The 17,180-nt window shown below is 42.0% G+C and overlaps 1 protein-coding gene across 1 annotated transcript; it reads left to right on the top strand.

The window, feature by feature from the left end:
- Nucleotides 1-238: 238 nt before the first annotated feature.
- On the top strand, nucleotides 239-14,637 carry AMD1 (adenosylmethionine decarboxylase 1). The gene is made up of 9 exons (XM_030446931.1): nucleotides 239-778; nucleotides 6,731-6,817; nucleotides 8,310-8,436; nucleotides 8,818-8,920; nucleotides 10,334-10,376; nucleotides 10,468-10,612; nucleotides 11,602-11,694; nucleotides 11,776-11,931; nucleotides 12,463-14,637. The coding sequence occupies exons 1-9, from the start codon at nucleotides 648-650 to the stop codon at nucleotides 12,601-12,603; spliced, it is 1,026 nt and encodes a 341-aa protein (XP_030302791.1). The 5' UTR covers nucleotides 239-647; the 3' UTR covers nucleotides 12,604-14,637.
- Nucleotides 14,638-17,180: the final 2,543 nt, after the last annotated feature.

The raw sequence follows: 17,180 nt of genomic DNA, 5'->3' as shown, positions 1-17,180 counted from the left end.
CTGATCGCGGTTCCGATCCCCACCGCCACCCGCGCTCCCCGCTCCCGCTCCCTGCGGGCGGGCGGGCTGCAGTGGGCGTGGCCAGAGGAACCGGCATATGCTTTGACAGGCAGCAGCGCCACCCTATGGGAAGCGGGGAGAGGCAGGCCCGAGCGGCGGTGGTCCAATGGCAAGCGCGGTCCTACGTGATGCGGTTACCTGCGGGCTATAAAAGCGTCTGCGTGCGTTCTGGCCCCTCGCTTACACAGTATGGCCGGCGACATTAGCTAGCGCTCGCTCAACGCTCTTCTCTGTAACAGGGGAACACACGGACTACAAGGAACCGAACCGCATCGCCTGCCCGCCCGCACCCCCGCTCGGACTGTAACCCTCTCACACACGCTCACGCCGCATCCGCCGCCGCGCACTCCGGGTGGTTTTCGCTGGTTTTAAAAAAAAAACCCTAAACAAACCTTTCTTATTACTTTTTTTCTTTTTTTTTTTTTAAATTAACATTAGACAAATACCCTAGAAGGTGAAACCCGCCCGGGACGGACTGGGACCCGGCGGCGAAAGCGCGGCCTGTGCAGCAGCAAACGGTAGCGGCCGGGGGCGGTAGTTTGGTTGTCGTTAATTTCTGTGGTTGTTGGTTGCCGAGTTGTCTCACCATGAAGGAGAACGGTGCACACTTCTTCGAAGGGACCGAGAAGCTGTTGGAGGTGTGGTTCGCCCGGCAGCAGCCCGCGCAGCAGGAGCCGCATCAGAGCAAGGGGTCCGGCGATCTCCGCACCATACCCAGGTCCGCTAACGGCCGGGGTGGGGTTGGCGATGGGGGGAGGGGGTGGAGGTGATGGTTGGGAGCGCTGCCCTTCACGGCCGGTGAATGGCCGGCACACACGGGGCCCGGGTGTGGTGGCGGCGATGCGAAACTGGGTGGGGAGGGCGGCGGGAGCGGCGGAGAGGAGCGGGGCGGGGGGTAATGGCATTGCGCGGGCTGTGGCAGCGCTGCCGGGAGCTTGGTTCCGGGATGGCTCGGGGGAGCCGTTGGTGGCAACGGCCGCGCGCGCGCGCGGCGGGCTCGGCCCTTGAGCGGCTGCCGATCCCTCGGCCTCCCCGTCCCGCCGGTGACAGTCCCGGCCTCTCTCGTGCGCCGGCCCAACGCCGCGGGAGGGCAGGGGGTGACCTTCCGCTGCCCTCCAGAGACCACCCGCCCCTTTCCACCCCCACTATCCTCCCCCCCCCCCCCCAAAGCCTTGGCAGCGGCCCGCAAGGGCAGGGAGGTTCTCTCGTCCCGGTCGAGGCGGAGGGCGGGGGAGTCGCTGGTGGCAGTTCCGACAGTGCCGGGGCGGAGGGGGATGGTGTGGGGGGGGGAAGCCATTCCGTGCCGCCACCTCGTGTAGCCCTGTGCGGTCCCTGCTGGCAACATGTGGCGTCGGGGAGAGAAGAGCCAGGCGTGTGCCGCGCCGGCCGGGAGTGCCTTTGGGGGGAGGCGGATGGCGGTGTGTCGCAGTGCTGCCGGAGGCATGGCAGCGGCGCCTACCCCTCTGCACCAAGCCCCCACGCACGTTGCGGCTGCCGGCAGCCGGCTCTGATAGCGGCAGGCCCTGCTCTCGGGGAAGTATTTTTATCGGCTGGGTTTCTTGGCCCCTCCAGCTTCGTGATGGGAAGGCTCGGGAAATCCCTGCCCGTTGGGACCGGCTGCGCTGTACTGCGGCAAGAAGGGACAGGAATCTTGTTCCCAGTTCATGGGAGCTGGAAAAGAGGAGATCCTTCTTGCTGTCGCCACGGGGATTGATGGTTTCCTCACATGGCCGGTTTCGCAGAGTCCCTCCGGCCCCGTGTAGCTAGAGAGGCTCATAGAGCGGCTCTTGGGGAGGGAAGCAGGCGGTAGACGGGAACCCTTTCCGTGTCTCCCTATGGCGAAGCAAGCAGCGGCAGAGGGGGATGCCCCCTCCTTCCCTCCCTCCCCAGAAGTGTGGCTGGAGCCGCGGTTTACACGTGAGGCTCTTGGCTCCCCTCCCGGATCGCGCTGCCTCTTCGTTCCCCCATTGACAAGTTCAGGCCAATGAGAGCCGGGCGCCGCGGAGGGTGGGCCCGCGTCTGTCACCCAATGGGCATCTGAAGAATGTGCTGGCACTTCTTCCACTGCCACCCAGGGAGAGAGGAAGAAAGGCCCAAGGCCCGCGCAGCTTCGTGTGCACACGTGTTTCAGAGCAGGCCCTCTCGGGGCCGGGGGGCAGCTCCTCCTGTGGCTGAGGTATGCCTGCTCAGCCTTTGTTAGCACGGCAGCCGATGGCCACCTGCCGGCACACGGGTCACTGAAATCGTGCTGGGCAAGACAGGCATGAGATGTCTTTACTGTGATGGCAAGTATGGAGTTTTATAGGGGTGAGTCTGGAAAGGCTAGAATTACCTAGACTTCTGACTTGCAATAAACAAGGGATCCAGCTGCAGAAAATGTTCTGGCACATCTGTCCTAGAAGTGTCGGCAAATTGGAGCTGCAAGTTTGAAAAGCAAAGCAAAACCTGCTTATGTACCCTCAAGTATGGACCCAAAAACTACATACAGGTTTATAGGAGGGATAAGATTTGTATGTAGATGTAATCAGCTGACATAGTTTAAAGGCTTGGCTTAAGCATACAGGGCAAATCTGAAGGTTGTCAGTATGGTAAACTCTTCAGCTTTACACATTCAAATGGTAGTTGAAGGATCTGCTGTTTCCATTGTATCCAGATCTGCTTGTGTATGTTGCTGTTGCCCAGTGGTCTTTGGTCAGGGAGCTTGGCAGAGCTTGTCATGATGCATGTAATGTTTGGAATATGGTAATGATGGTAGTATCTCTATTCAAAGGCATACTTAGCAAATGCTATTTGTCTCTTCCTTTGTTTTGGTGTTTCTCAGCAAATTTCCTGTGCGTATATATTGGTTGAGTTACCTGTCCAGGTATCTAAATTGCCAGTGGGCAGGTAATTGCCTTTTCTGAAATGCTAACTAGTCCATGTTCTGTGTGTGAATATTATATATACCCCTAGCTCATGGGTAGAGGAAGCTTCACTTCTGCTAAGCCAGAAGCACTGCATAATACATGCTTACCTCTGACCTGTTGGTGTAATGAGGTAGTTCCTCATGTAACTTTCAGACTTGAGATTGTTCAGACCTTTTTAAATAAAGTGTTTAAAATGGAAATAATCAGATACTGTTCTACAGTCGTTTGAGATTTGGTGATGTAGCAGACACCATGGGTAACAACTTGAATAGTTAATGTCCAAGCAACCCTGGAAGACTGTTGCAAGTCTGAGCTGAAGTACACGCAGATGATGAGTTATGTAGGCACTTCAGGATTCCTGTTGGGTTTGACTTCAAATGTGGAAAATTCCCAAAATACTCGTTTGATTTTGCATTGATATGCTGGTGTTGGAATATACAGATCTAGTTTACAGATGCCATTCTACAAACGTTTTCCTCATTGTAGTATTCTGTTTGTCAGCTCAGGCTTATGTTTACAAAACCAGCAAGCTTAATTTTTGAAACTGCTCAGTAGTATTTAATTGCAAGGCAGGTACTGTGACAGTTCCTTTGTATGGTTTAGATCTGGCTGTAAAGTTTTTAATAGAGTAAATACAAACTGTTTACTGCTGAACATGTGGTCTTTAACACAGTTTCAGAGCTGTGAGCAAACTTTGAAGACCTTTGTGTTAATGGTCTCTTACTACAAGATCTTAATTGAAGCTGTGTACTCTTTTGCTAGGAAGCTGTGACATGTCTCAAAACTGCTGTTAACCTGTGTCCAGGAGTAATTATCAGTTATATTGTGTTGCTAGCATGAAATGAAGTTTTGTAAACATTGTCTTCTTAATTATTAATTAGGTTACTTACTACAGTTGACAGATGCAAGTGAAAAAAAACCCGAATACAGTATATCCCACTATACTAATTCTATAAAAGCCATTGGATAAGCTAGTTTATGTTGTATAGAACTTGAAATCTAAGCCGAAACCATAGAACAATAGCTAAATTAGAGTCAAGTTGCAAGCCAGTTGAGCTTGCCTTTTGTATTGTAATATCTGCTTAGTAGTGAAATGCAAGCCATTCATCTACTGAATGACTAAGCTGATATTCAAAGCTAAAAATTTCCATGTTGCATGCACTTGTTAGGGAATAGATATGTTAATTTTTAAAATTTTTTTTATTGCTAGCAAGAAAAACCCAAACACCAACTGCAATTTAGAAGTTTTTCACATTTTTTTTCTCCTGTGGGCAAGCCTGCTTTCTACAGAATAATTTGAGTGAAATATTTCAGGAAAGATGTAAACTCTTTGTTTTAATACATTCAGTAAAGGACCCAAGTGGAAAACTTGAGAGGTATGGAACATCAGCTTTACTTTGCTGTAAGATTTGTCCATTTGCTAATTAATGCTTTGCAAAAGTTTTGTAGCAAGATCTTGTGTGCCAAGCATCTGAAGATACCTTATTCATATTCAGAAGTGGAATTAAGTTGATATTTTTGTGGTCTGAAATAATTTGCAGTTCAGTACCTATTTTCATAAAGCATGTTTTCAGAAAGAAAGAGAAAAAAAGCCTTAAACTATGTAAGAAGAAGGAAAGTTTGCTGAAGCAAACATGTTGTGAGTCCTGGAATCCTGTTGTGACTGATCAACGCGTTCACTGTCCCCACAATAAAATAAGCTGTTTATTCCTTTAGATGACCTGCAGCTATGCATTTTCCATCTCAAGGCTTATCATGAGCTGGAATGTACAGAAGTTTGAAATGATAGGTCAATGATGCAGGTATTTAAGAGTCTATATCTCAACCATTCAACACCGAAGAATGCTCTAAAATTAAGCTTGTTTGTGAGCCTTTAATGGGCTTCCTGTTTGTCAATATTATGTGGGCACAAGAAACTGGAGAAAAAGTGCAGTGGTGAGCAATGTGGAGCGATGCTCATGAGATTCTCATCCTGTGCTACATGGAAACTGCTAAGCACTAACACAGCCAAGCATCTGATAAAAGTCCTGTAAATACTTGGTTTGTACTGCACCCTGTAGCCTGAGTCTACTCACTGCTGCAGTGCTGCTGCTCCTCTGCCTTCCCCCAGTCCTGAGGAGCATAACAGTGATAGTACAAGGAGGCTGGACAATAAACCTTATTCTACTTTTTCCTGTAGTGCATCAGAACAGAACAGAGCTATTCCATGGAAACTTGAGAAGACAAAGTAGGCGGGATTGTGCCGAGATAAAAGGGCTTCTGTCTCACTGTACTTGCTGAGCTTTTTTACATAGGAATGAAAAGTAATATGGAGAACTTGATGTAAGAATGCAGTCTTTCCCTCATCAAAACTGATATTCATAAGCTAGATGATAGCAAATTCAAAACTACAGGTAAAATTCTTTTGCTTATAACCCTATCAATTATAATTAAAGAATGGTTTCACACAAAGGAAACAAGCCCTTTTACACCCACTACTAGTGGTTGTGGTACTGCTTGTGGGAAGTTAAGACATGCTAAATGTTTTCTCAATTTGCTATTATATTACTGGAACTACTACATATTTTATTCTGTAGCATGCTATCAAAACTGGTCCCTTAATGTGACTCGGTAGATCATCCTAGTAAAATATGTAGCTATGGATATGCTCTTAAAAGGATTTTTGCTAATGGCTGTTTACTCAGCCAGGACAAGAGGAAGATTTGAGGCTTATGGCAGAAACTTGCTACCTTGCAGCATGTTTCTTCTGGGGAATGTTATACTTGAAAGTGCCCTGATTGTTGCCTGGAAGTCCTGTTGAAGCCCTGATCTGCCTATTGAAGTTCATGCGCCTTTAAATTTGAGTGTCATGTACGTTTTGTCCTTTGATTTGAGAGAGATGCTGTCTTTGGATGCAAATGTGCAAATGTCTTTGGGTGCAAAAGACAGAGTTCTTTTGTGCTCCCAGCTGCAAAGCATCCTATCGTGTCTGGTTCTGAGCACAAGAGCCAGCACAAGCTGTAGAACATGCTGTGGAAGAGGAGGGACAGGGCAAATAGTGCAGCTGGCAGTCTGGTAATTTTGCAGCTTCAGGAAGCTGTATCTCTTCCAATCTACTTTTATTTTTGTTTCAATCTAGCAAATTTGACTATATTAGATTCTACTAGTCTGGTGTAGGCACGACTGAAGTGACCACCAAAATATTTTTTTGCAAATCTGTCACTTCTTACAAGCATTTGGATACATTTGAGCTTAATTTGACTTTTTTTTGCGGTTTTTTAATAAAACTCCTTCTACGATGAGCAATGGCAGTAAAGAATTGAAATACTTCTATGAAATAGAAGTAGCTCCAACTTGTTCTCTATTAAAATAGTTGTTTCTTTTCAGTTTATAGCTCTAGTAGTCACTGACTACTGTGATTGAAATATATGGGGAGTTAACCTAATGCATACCTTAAGTAATAATGAATTCTATCCTAGTACATGTGAGATTTAGGTTATCCTGATTTGCCTCTAGAAGTTTGGGGGTGTTTTACAATTATTCTTGGACAGCAGACTACACTAGCAGATCCTGAGTATGCTTAGCCATTCACTGAAAGCTAACAATATGACTGTATTGTGTTAGGCAATTCCTATAGAAAAACTCCTGGCCTTTTGTGCTCTCAGATCCAGCAAATTGAAGACAAGAGTTGTACGCTGGTTTGCACTACACTTTTTATTCAATGTTCCAGAAAGCTTTGGTTTGTTTAACCTGTTTTTTTGTGCTTTTATATAATTTCTTCACAGGATTGAGTGGGACAAACTTCTGGAGAATGTGCATTGTTTGATCATAAGTGTGACAAAAACTGACAAGCAGGAAGCTTATGTACTCAGGTAAGCCACTAGCTTACTCTTTTAGTCTCTAAAAAGCAAAAAAAGCTAAAGCTATCGTATGGGATTCACTTGGCTGAGAATCCAGTTTTGGCCTAAGAGCCTGCAGTTTGTGTCTGCAGCTTTCAGCCATCTGCTAATCATAATACTGCCCTGCTTCTGCCCAGGAGCAGAAACGTTTTCATCGTTATCAGCGTGTGTATTTTTTCTATAACTAAAAGGATTAAGGACAAGGCTGTTGTGTTTCTGCACCTGATCATTTAATTTTGTCCAGGGAATAAATAAGTCTCCCCAGTTAAGAGGTTTAGGAGTAGATCAGCAGAAGCTGGTATCAGTAGGTCACTTTTAACTCTGGATAATGTAGAGAAATGGAACAACTCTTCCAGCTGAGTTGTAAATATGTAACTTTCCTGAAATCTTAAAAGTTTTGTGTTGTGCAGCACTTAGTTGTAAGGACACTACTTTTGCCATGTGTTTTTCATCTTGCAAAGTACTTTCATGCTTTTTCTACATGAACTTTACAGACACACTGACATTCTCTGGTTTACTTCAGATTACAAAAACTGAAGCTTTTGTACTCTGAAAGATTGTCCTCAGGGCAAGGTTGGGCTAAGAGCAAACTACTTGAACTTCTCAAGTCTTTTTTTCTGCAACCTTCACATATTTAAAGCAAATTCTGGAAAGAATGTAACTAGTTACAAGTATATCCTGGGTGCAGTATAGCTGTTACTTTGTTTTCAAGCAGCATTCCAAGCTCAGTTATTTAAGCTAGACTTCATTGCTCAGTTACTTGGTGAGGAAATACTTGTTTAACATGTTTAGGTGTCCTGGGTGTCCTATCAGTGCCTGTCTCTAGTTCAGTGGGGCTCTAATTAAAGTGTCTGACTTAAAGTAGCTTCTGTATCTTAAGTATAAGGCAAATCACATAGCTGTGGCTGTGCTCACATTGAGACTTCCTCTTTCTGTGGACAGATACTGATTTACCCCTTTCCAGTTGTCAGCATCTCTATAAGTTGCAGCCAGACAATTTATGGAATTCTGCCAAAGATTTTGCCTTTTCTAAGTTGATTTTCTCAGAGGCTTTATTTCAGCTGAGCAAGTCAGATTTCAAGTTTGACCCTGTTCTGTGTCCGAGTTAGGAAATTAAATTGCATGTGTGTCGTGTACCCACTTCACAGCATGTTTGTATTGCTCAAATAGATTGAAGATTTGTAATGCACATGGTACCCCTTTTTGTGTAGCATGGTGGCTATGTAATACCACACTCACAGCAGGTATTGGTTCTGGGAAATATCAGCTCTCAAATGTTAAGCTAAAATCAATTGGGTTTGATCCATTTGCCAAGCATGTGTACCGTATGCTGAGTGTTCAGTTACCGTAATGCATTTGGTTGGGGTAAGAACCAAGATTAACCATTCTCTCCTGGCTTGTTCTATATATAGCATTTAAATACATTTTTCTCACATTTTTCATACATTTTTGTACATTTTTACAGTGAGAGTAGCATGTTTGTCTCCAAGAGACGTTTCATTTTGAAGACGTGTGGTACCACCCTCTTACTGCAAGCACTGGTTCCCCTGTTGGAGCTTGCTAGGGAGTACAGTGGGTTTGACTCAATTCAGGTAAGGTGCTAAAAGTGCTGCATTATCTCTAGAATGTACAAGGCTTTTACTAATATTTCCAATTCACTTATTTTCTTAAATATTATGAAACTTCATTAGCTGTTTATGTATGCTTCCAGTAATTGGAAGATGGTAAAATAGAATTGCTTGCTCTGATGTAGGAATTAGTCTCCTATTTTTTCACTTTAAAGCCTGTAACTTAAAAATGTGCTATTGTGCTGAGCTAAAGTTACTTAAGGGTGAAAGACTGTCTGTTTTGACAATGAAAAACTAGGTGCTGTGAAATCTTATGCTACCTCTACATGCTTGCATTTTTTGAGTTTTTTAGGTTCAAGGTAGACAGCTATAACCCTTACCTAAGATGCCCCTTTAATTTTCCAGAGCTTCTTTTATTCACGTAAGAATTTCATGAAGCCTTCCCACCAGGAGTACCCACATAGGAATTTCCAGGAAGAAGTGGAGTTTCTTAATGAAATTTTCCCAAGTAAGTTCCTGAAACTTGAGCATAGTGCACAGCTTGTGTGTAAAGTATTGATGTGAAGTGACAAAGCAATACAATACATACAGGCTGCCACACTACCTTCTTCCAGTGCTTGCAGTTCTGCAGCCAGCACAAGCTTCAGCTGCATAAAAATCAAAAGCTATAAAAATTTATTTTCTGAATTTCTGATGCTAATTTACCAATATCAAAATTTAAATTGTACTTTGCCTGATACTTAGCTTAACTAAGTCAGATGACTGTCAGCTTAACTAAGATGTAAGTCAGTCTGCAAAATCCAGCTGTCACTAACTGTAAAAGCCTTGTTAAAAAGGTAGAATAATAATTGAATGTATTGAATTGCCATTGGCCAAGAAAGCCAATGGCATCCTGGCTTGTATTAGGAATGCTGTTGCCAGCAGGACTTAGGGAGCTGATCATCCCTCTGTGCTTGGCTCTGGTGAGGCTGCATCTTGAGTACTGTGTTCAGTTCCGGGCACCTCACTAATAGGAGGGACACAGAAGTGCTGGAGTGTGTCCAGAGAAGGGCAACAAAGCTCATGAGGGGCTGAGGGAGCTGGGGTTGTTTAGTCTGGAGAAGAGGAGACTGAGAGGAGACCATATTGGTTTCTTCAACTATCTCAAGGGAGGCTGGAGAGAGGAGGGAACAAGCCTCCTCCTCAGTGAACTGTGATAGGACCAGAGGAAATGGATGGAAGCTGCACCAGGGGAGATTCAGGCTGGATGTTAGCAAACATTTTTTCACTGAGAGGGTTGTCAGCCATTGGAATGGCCTGCCCAGGGCAGTGGTGGAGTCACCATCCCTGGAGGCATTTAAAAGGCTTTTGGACCTGGTCCTTAAGGACATGGTTTCGTAGTTAGACTGTGGTGTTAATCAAAGGGTGGATTGGATAATCTTGGAGGTCTCTTCAACCTACAACATTGTGATTCTGTGAATACAGCTTCTCTCTGCACTAAAGATTGAATTCAAACAAAATCTAAAGCCTACAAGAACAGCCTTGAACTTTAACAACTGACTGAAGTTTTTTTAAGGAACTTGGAAGCTGTAGTACTTCTCTGAGTTTTTTGAAAATAAATGCTAATCATAAATAGGTTAAATAGATGTTTAAGTATACTAGGATTTCTGTCAGTGCGTAGTTTAAGCTATAATCTGAATTTTCTGCTAGTAGGCTCTGAATTGGGCTGTTCATACCACCTTCTGAGCTAGCCTGTTTTCCTGATTATTGGCTTTATATTCCAGAAGTTAAATCCCTGCTTATTTGATACAGATGCAGACTTTATTGGTGAACCCTCTTAGTGTTCTGTGAGAGACTATTATCTTTAAATGTGAAATGAAGCTAAGCTTTTACATAAGGGATAAGCTGTGGTGCATTAACTGAAGACTCTTTGTCTTGTCAGATGGAGCAGCTTATTGCATGGGGCGTATGAATTCTGATTGCTGGTATGTATATGGAGACTTTGGAGTCTTTGGGACTTTAATATAAATTGGTGTTGCTAATATTTACTACATAAGTGATATGTATTTTACATAGGTACCTGTACACCCTGGATTTCCCAGAGAGTCGGATATCCAATCAGCCTGATCAGACACTGGAAATTCTGATGAGTGAGCTTGACCCAGTAGTTATGGACCAGTTCTACATGAAAGATGGTGTTACTGCAAATGATGTCACTCGTGTACGTTAGCTTAAAAAATAACATTTTTTGGAATGGCAGAAATTGGGCAACAAAATGCTTCATGTTTAATACAGAATTTTTTTTCTTTTAGAAAAGATCTCACAGAAAATGTCAGGTTAATATTTTGGGGGTGAAATGGATAGAACTCTAGAATAGTTTCTGGTTTGGTTTTTTTGGTTGTTTTTTTTAATGTAACTGCATTTTCAGTGCTGTTTTTATCTGAGTATTTTTCAGTGCTTTGGGTGATTGGAAACTTATCCTGTGAAAAACTTTCTTATTAGCTTCTAGTGAAAGTTGGAGATCATGAGGAGTAAGATTCTAGACTGAAGCCAATGAATGTCAAGGGAATCCAAGTATCAAAACTAAGGTTAAATCCTAGAGCCATTTGGATAATTTAGAGGTTAGATGGATTTAAGGTCTAAGTATAACTTGATGGTTGTTCTTCTGTTTTCCAAATGGGAAAGTCCTGTGACAGAAACAAGTTTCTCTGACAAGTACATTGACTTCATCTGGTTTTTAATCTTAAACTTGGGTTTTAATATTGTATTTGCTATAGAGATTGGACTGGCTTGTGGTGTGTGGGAAATTGAAGTGCTTGGGATTGCACTTCATTCTGGAGTACAAAGAAGTATGTTCTCACTCTGGAGTAAATATGAGCAGTCTTCAGTTTATGGATAGTGGTTGAACAGGAGCTTTGTTTTCCATTTTAGTTGCAGAAGCAATTATGCATCTGAATTCTGAACTGTTCCCTTCTTTTGGAGGGATGCAGATTGGCTCTAAGAGGCAAAGTATCTGATCCTTTGCATGCAGCTTTGCACTCACTCGGTGACAGAATGCAAAACAAGTTCATCAATGCTGATACAAATTATCAAACTGACTTGCTGGGGAAATTCAGGTGTTCTGTCCCCTAAACTGGTGGTTTTGAGTTAAATGTTAACAAGTGTAAAGATGCGTGGTAGTGGGTGATGTAATTTTAACTTCTTTTTCAGATGAGTGGAATTCGTGACCTGATACCAGGTTCTGTTATTGATGCTACAATGTTCAATCCTTGTGGGTATTCAATGAATGGGATGAAATCGGATGTAAGTTTTACACTTACTGATAATTAAAGTTAAAAGAAATAGTAATTATCTGACAGTAACGATTAATTTATTTTTTTTCAGGGAACTTACTGGACTATTCACATCACTCCAGAACCAGAGTTTTCTTATGTTAGTTTCGAAACAAACATAAGTCAAACCTCATATGATGACCTGATTAGAAAAGTTGTAGAGGTTTTCAAGCCAGGAAAATTTGTGACAACCCTCTTTGTTAATCAGGTGAGTTTTCTTGCATTAGGTTGTCAGCTCCTGAAATGCTTATAGGTATAAACAAAGCAAGGCTAGAGTTATTACACAGGGGTGTAAGCTTCCAGTTTGCCTCTCTATTTGCATGGTGGTTTCTTTGGAAATTAAAAAAACTCCTCAGTATTGCATTGGCCTGCACTAAATCTGATCTCTAGTGGATGTAAAACACCAGGATAAGGCAGCCCACTCTAAGTATTCTAATGACTTCCTATGCAGTTCTGTAGAGGTAAAATTTCTTGCTGTGGCATTTTTTTGGATGTAGCTGCAGCTGTGTCTGTTTTATAAGTGTTGCTGTTAATGGTGATGCCTCCAGCCAAGGATTCATAGAAGAGCAGTTCTGTACATAGCAGAGTTGCTGCTTGGGAGTGAAACTTCCTGAGCACTGTCAGGCACAGCTTTGAAGCATGTTGGTAACAGTATCACACGAGAACCACACAACACATGCTGCACTAGTCCATCTTGAAATGCTAAGTTTAAACATAACTTTCACTTTTTGTTTTCTAGAGCTCTAAATGTCGTACAGTGTTTTCTTCTGCCCAGAAGATTGAGGGGTTTAAGCGTCTTGATCACCAAATTGCCCAATTCAGTGATTATAATTTCGTTTTTACCAGTTTCACAAAGAATTGCCAGCAACAGCACAGTTGATTAAGAATGAAGAAAAAGCGCAAAAAGAAATCCCATAGAGAAGGTGGTGGTTGCTTTCTAGTTGATGATTCAGGGGGCCATGCTTTCCACTCCCACCACCTTGTAGTTGTGGAAAGCCCTAGGTGTAATCATAGTATAACCATTTTGAATTGTATGCATTATTATATCAAGGAGTTAGATATCTTGCATGAATGCTCTCTTCTGTGTTTAGGTACTCTATGCCACTCTTGCTGTGAAATTGAAGTGCATGTAGAAAAATCTTACTGTATGAAACTTTACAACACTTGTAAAAATGATTCAGGTAGAATTACACACAGTATAGTTTTTCTCCAGGTATCACCAAAAATTCCCCACAGACAAGGCTTTCGTCCTCATTAGACTTAAGCCTCAGCCTACTCACTGGGGACAGTTCTCTGTTAAATTGTCACTCTTTTTTTTAATCTATGTTGTGACTTCAGTCTAAAACAGTTTTTTGACAAACTTTTATGATTTCTAATGAAACTGATTCCTAATTAACACTTTAATGTTTGGAGAAAGTTCTTAAAAGAGTTAAAAATTGTTTTGCTACTACTGGTGGTGGTTGATTTATTTTTTTAAATCAGACTGACTTTTCATGCTCTATCAAGCTTATAGGAACTTGCTCAGCTGTACTGTAGCACTGGGCTAATGCATTCGTCTTTCACCTTTAGAAACTTGGGTATAATTACTAATGCAGGTTAAACTTCATCTTATTTTAACACTCGTTTATCTGTCCATGTCCCCAAGCTGTCACACTGCTACACAATGGCAGAATTTGAAGAAGATCCAAGACTTGACAGGGGAAGAGCTGAGTCAGGATACAAGTGCTTTGGCACAGTTGTGTGACAGCTTTGCAAAGTGCAAGGTCATATTGGCACCAGACATTTTCTTTCCTAATCACCGGTTATGTCAGACTAAAGCTGGTGCTCTTGAGCACTGGCAGGTAGATCTAGCAAAGGAGTAGAATTTGCTGGGCTGGGATTGTTGATTGGTTTGGATTGTTCTCAGTACAACCTGTGACCTACAACTTTTTGTAAAGAGTGCTTCTAAACTGGTCCAGCATCACTTCATTTTGTTGTTCCAAGCAAAGCTAATGCCTCTATCTTGTGACAGTCCTGTGACATTGTCGTGCATGTGACTTACACTGTATTTGTGTTGTGACTTCATCTGTTTTTTCCTCCTAATTACTAAGGTGGTTCCTCTTACTGTGACTTGAGGGCGTTAAGTGAAGGCATAGAACAAGAACTGTCTGGGACACCTGGACAGAAGTGAAGTAGAATGCTATTCATAGAACATGAATAAGTGTGTAATTAAAAGTCACTTTAATAGGTATTGACTAAAATGTAGGCTATAAAGAGCTGGCACACTTTCAGCAATGCTTGCAAATACTGGGATTTAAACAGCTGTGAGACCAGCATGTTAAGTACAAAATTGAGATTTTTGTTGTTGTTGTTGTTTTTCCCCTCTTGTCCTTGCAATGTTTTGACTCTGGCTTGACACAATGGTTTTTTGTTCCTTCTGTATTTATAAATGAAGCACTTTTTCAGTGCTTCTAAACTAAAAGTCTGCTTGGTTAGAAATCAAGTGGTTGGAACATCTTGAATTTTTTTATTTTGATCATATTGTTGATGTTCTTTACCAGTGTTACCGATTACATGCTGTAAATGGCACTAATTCTTTTTGGTGTTATTGAGGACCAATATTTCAGTTTTTTATTTGTTCTTAAACATCGTCCCAACTGACCTGATGTTTGTTGGCTTGAGGTCCTTTAAGTAGACTGAAGATCCCTTTTCAAGTAATACCGAAATACACATTTTACAAATAGAAGCATAAGCCGCGGCTATAAAAATGAAAGCTGTTGAAAGGATTATTGAACTATCTAGGGTGATCAGGATGGGGGGGGAGTATGGTGTTTATAATTTCTGTGGTGTTAGACTTTGATCATTTAAAAATATCTGTACCACAACTTAATGCTTCAATAAAAGTTCGCTTAAATTGTTTGTAGTCATGATCCAACGGTTCTACACTTCACACTGTTTCTTGGTACCAAGTTCAGATACAGATTTATATATTTTGTCCTAAATACTTTAAATTTACGTTGCCTCTGTTAGGGTATGCATCTCAACTTCTACCATTTTGGTAAAAGCATGTCAAAGAAAGCCAGATGAAAATACTACATTGTTCTTGAGATTAAGAGTGTTTGTCCCAGTGAACACACAAAAAGATTTGAGATTTCTCCCTCTAACCTGTATTTTTTTTCCTCTGTGTTAAGTATTTACTCCTAAATTAAGACTCTGCTTCTGCTGGTCTTAAGTAACAAGCTCTGGTGTATACTTGCAGTACTTAAGCTTAGACTGACTTTGAGAATTGAAGGTGAAGTTTGTCTCAAGATAACTCAAGATAACATAGGTATGTATCTGATACCTCAGGAATGGGTACACCAGCCCTTCTCTCTTGCAAATGGGGCTGAGAACTGATGTGAGAATAGAACTGTGTAATTGTCTTATAGCAACACAAATGCAGGGCTTGCTGTAGTCATTGTGTTTCATAAGCCAAGGGAGGAAATGAAACTGGCTGCAAGTCCACATGTCCACTCAGTTTCTGTGAATTAATTAGTGGAAGAACCACTCTAAAGGGATGGGAAGGGCTTTCTGTAGAGATACTGTCAAATGAATCCACCTTTAATGGTCTCTACCTTCATGCCATGCGTAGGACAGGGGGCACGTTCCACAAACTTCACATTAGGCAAACTCCTGTGTGCTTTGAGAGAAGACAGTCTCAGTGAAAACTGAGGTACAGGGGAAGGCACTGATGAATATATGAGGATTTTTTCTGGTGCTCTAGGTCGTAGTAGAGCAGTAGTAGTTTTAAAAACTGAACTGATCTTGGTTTCATCTCTGTATGTCTAGGAAATGCTTTGTGTCCCCTGTTAGTAGCCTGTCCTTTGAATCTTTGTGGACTTTCTGCATTTGAGCTCAGTCTGGAGTGATGAGGGCTGGGGTGGCAGTGTCCCAAGAAAAAAGAGATGAGTATCAAAGGTCTGATACTCAGATTTGAGTGCTAGTTGACTCTAGGAGCAGGCAAAGGCTGTCAGTCTGGATGCTGCTTTGGTGGTGTGGGATTACATGTTGGCAAATCTTGAATTGATAGCCTTGTCTTGAACTTCTCAACTGGTGTGGTGTGGACTCAGATTTCCATAGAAAAAGCCCTGAAGTCAATACCACCAATACCTAAATGCTGAGGATGTGCTCCAGAAGTGCGGAGTCTTCCCAAGCTGTACAGCCAAAACTATGTTTGAGGTGGAAAAAAATTGCTTCCAAACATATTCTTTTTATAATTTGAAGCCTGTGGAAGTGTTAAAGCAGAGCCTGCAGCCAAAGCCTAGAAAATACAGGGTAGTTCAGTGCTGACCTGTTAAGCTCCCATGTGACCACAGCAATGACAATACAGTAAAAAAGTAAATGAGCAACTGAGGAGATGATCTGCTTGAGCTACATGGAACTAAGCAAATGATTCACATGTAAAGGAAGGCAGACAAATCACCTGCATGTTCTTATATACACTCAATTTTAAAATATTCCAGTTTCAAATGTTTGCACAACCCCACTGCAAATGTACCTACAGAAAAGCACTTGGAAGAGAATGCTGTCATTAGAAAGCCACTGAGACAGGCATTTCCTGACAAGGTCTTCCATTTGACTTCAAATTACATGTTTAACTTCAGGTTAAGTTACATTTGCACTTTTTCATCCCACTTCATACTGTGGAGTTACTGCTGGTATAGTCTGTGGGGTATTCTGCATGTTGCTTATGCTTCAGGCAGCCTCTGGTACTTGGGGGAGATTGGATTAGGGTAAAATTTGCTTATAAATATTTGCTGTTGGTACATTTCATGGCTGCAAGGAAGCACTGCTGGAAACAAGGTTTAGCCAGATTTCAAATTAAAGAAGTTTAGTTTAAGAGAAACTAAAACCAAAGCCAAAAACAAATGTAGGCCCTAGAGAGTCTTGTCTCTGCAGCTGCCTGAGAGATGTATCTTGGTACAAATTGTACATTTTCTGTAATATGCTTAATTTTCCTTCTGACAACTGCTATAGATTTTGAATATATATATACACATACACACACAATTATAATATGTAAAGTTACACTTAAGAGCAAATTAGACACATGAATACAATGTCAACATTTTTCATTCTTGTGTTAGCCAGAACTTGCAACCATGTTCTGGTATTATGTAGTTCCTAATGTACATATTTTACCTATTCTTAACTTTAATGTACTTCATAGCTTTCCTGTTATTTTCCCCACATACCTTTTTCTAGAATGTATTGATCCTCTCAGTCTCTCACTTTAAATCTGTCTTAAAATAATAAGATTTCAAAATAGCATGCATCATTTATGCGTGTTTGAAGACATGCACTGGAACTACTGCTGTTTAAGTCTAAAATGGGTGTGCCAGTACAAGGTACCTGGTGATCAATGCAAATCCACAAAAAAATCCAGGTAGCCCCAAAATAAGTCAAGCACGTTTTGTGACTGATATCCAATCAGTTAGC

Source organism: Calypte anna, chromosome 3 (genome assembly GCF_003957555.1).
Source record: "Calypte anna isolate BGI_N300 chromosome 3, bCalAnn1_v1.p, whole genome shotgun sequence".
Classification (NCBI taxonomy): domain Eukaryota; kingdom Metazoa; phylum Chordata; class Aves; order Apodiformes; family Trochilidae; genus Calypte; species Calypte anna.
This window is presented reverse-complemented; position numbering and strand designations above follow the sequence as displayed.

Excerpts from the sequence above, each read along its gene's own strand:
- AMD1 (XM_030446931.1), top strand. The coding sequence starts at position 648 with ATGAAGGAGAACGGTGCACACTTCTTCGAAGGGACCGAGAAGCTGTTG. Across the intron at positions 779-6,730 it reads GATCTCCGCACCATACCCAG|GATTGAGTGGGACAAACTTC; the intron begins GTCCGCTAACGG and ends ATTTCTTCACAG. Across the intron at positions 11,932-12,462 it reads CAACCCTCTTTGTTAATCAG|AGCTCTAAATGTCGTACAGT; the intron begins GTGAGTTTTCTT and ends TTTGTTTTCTAG.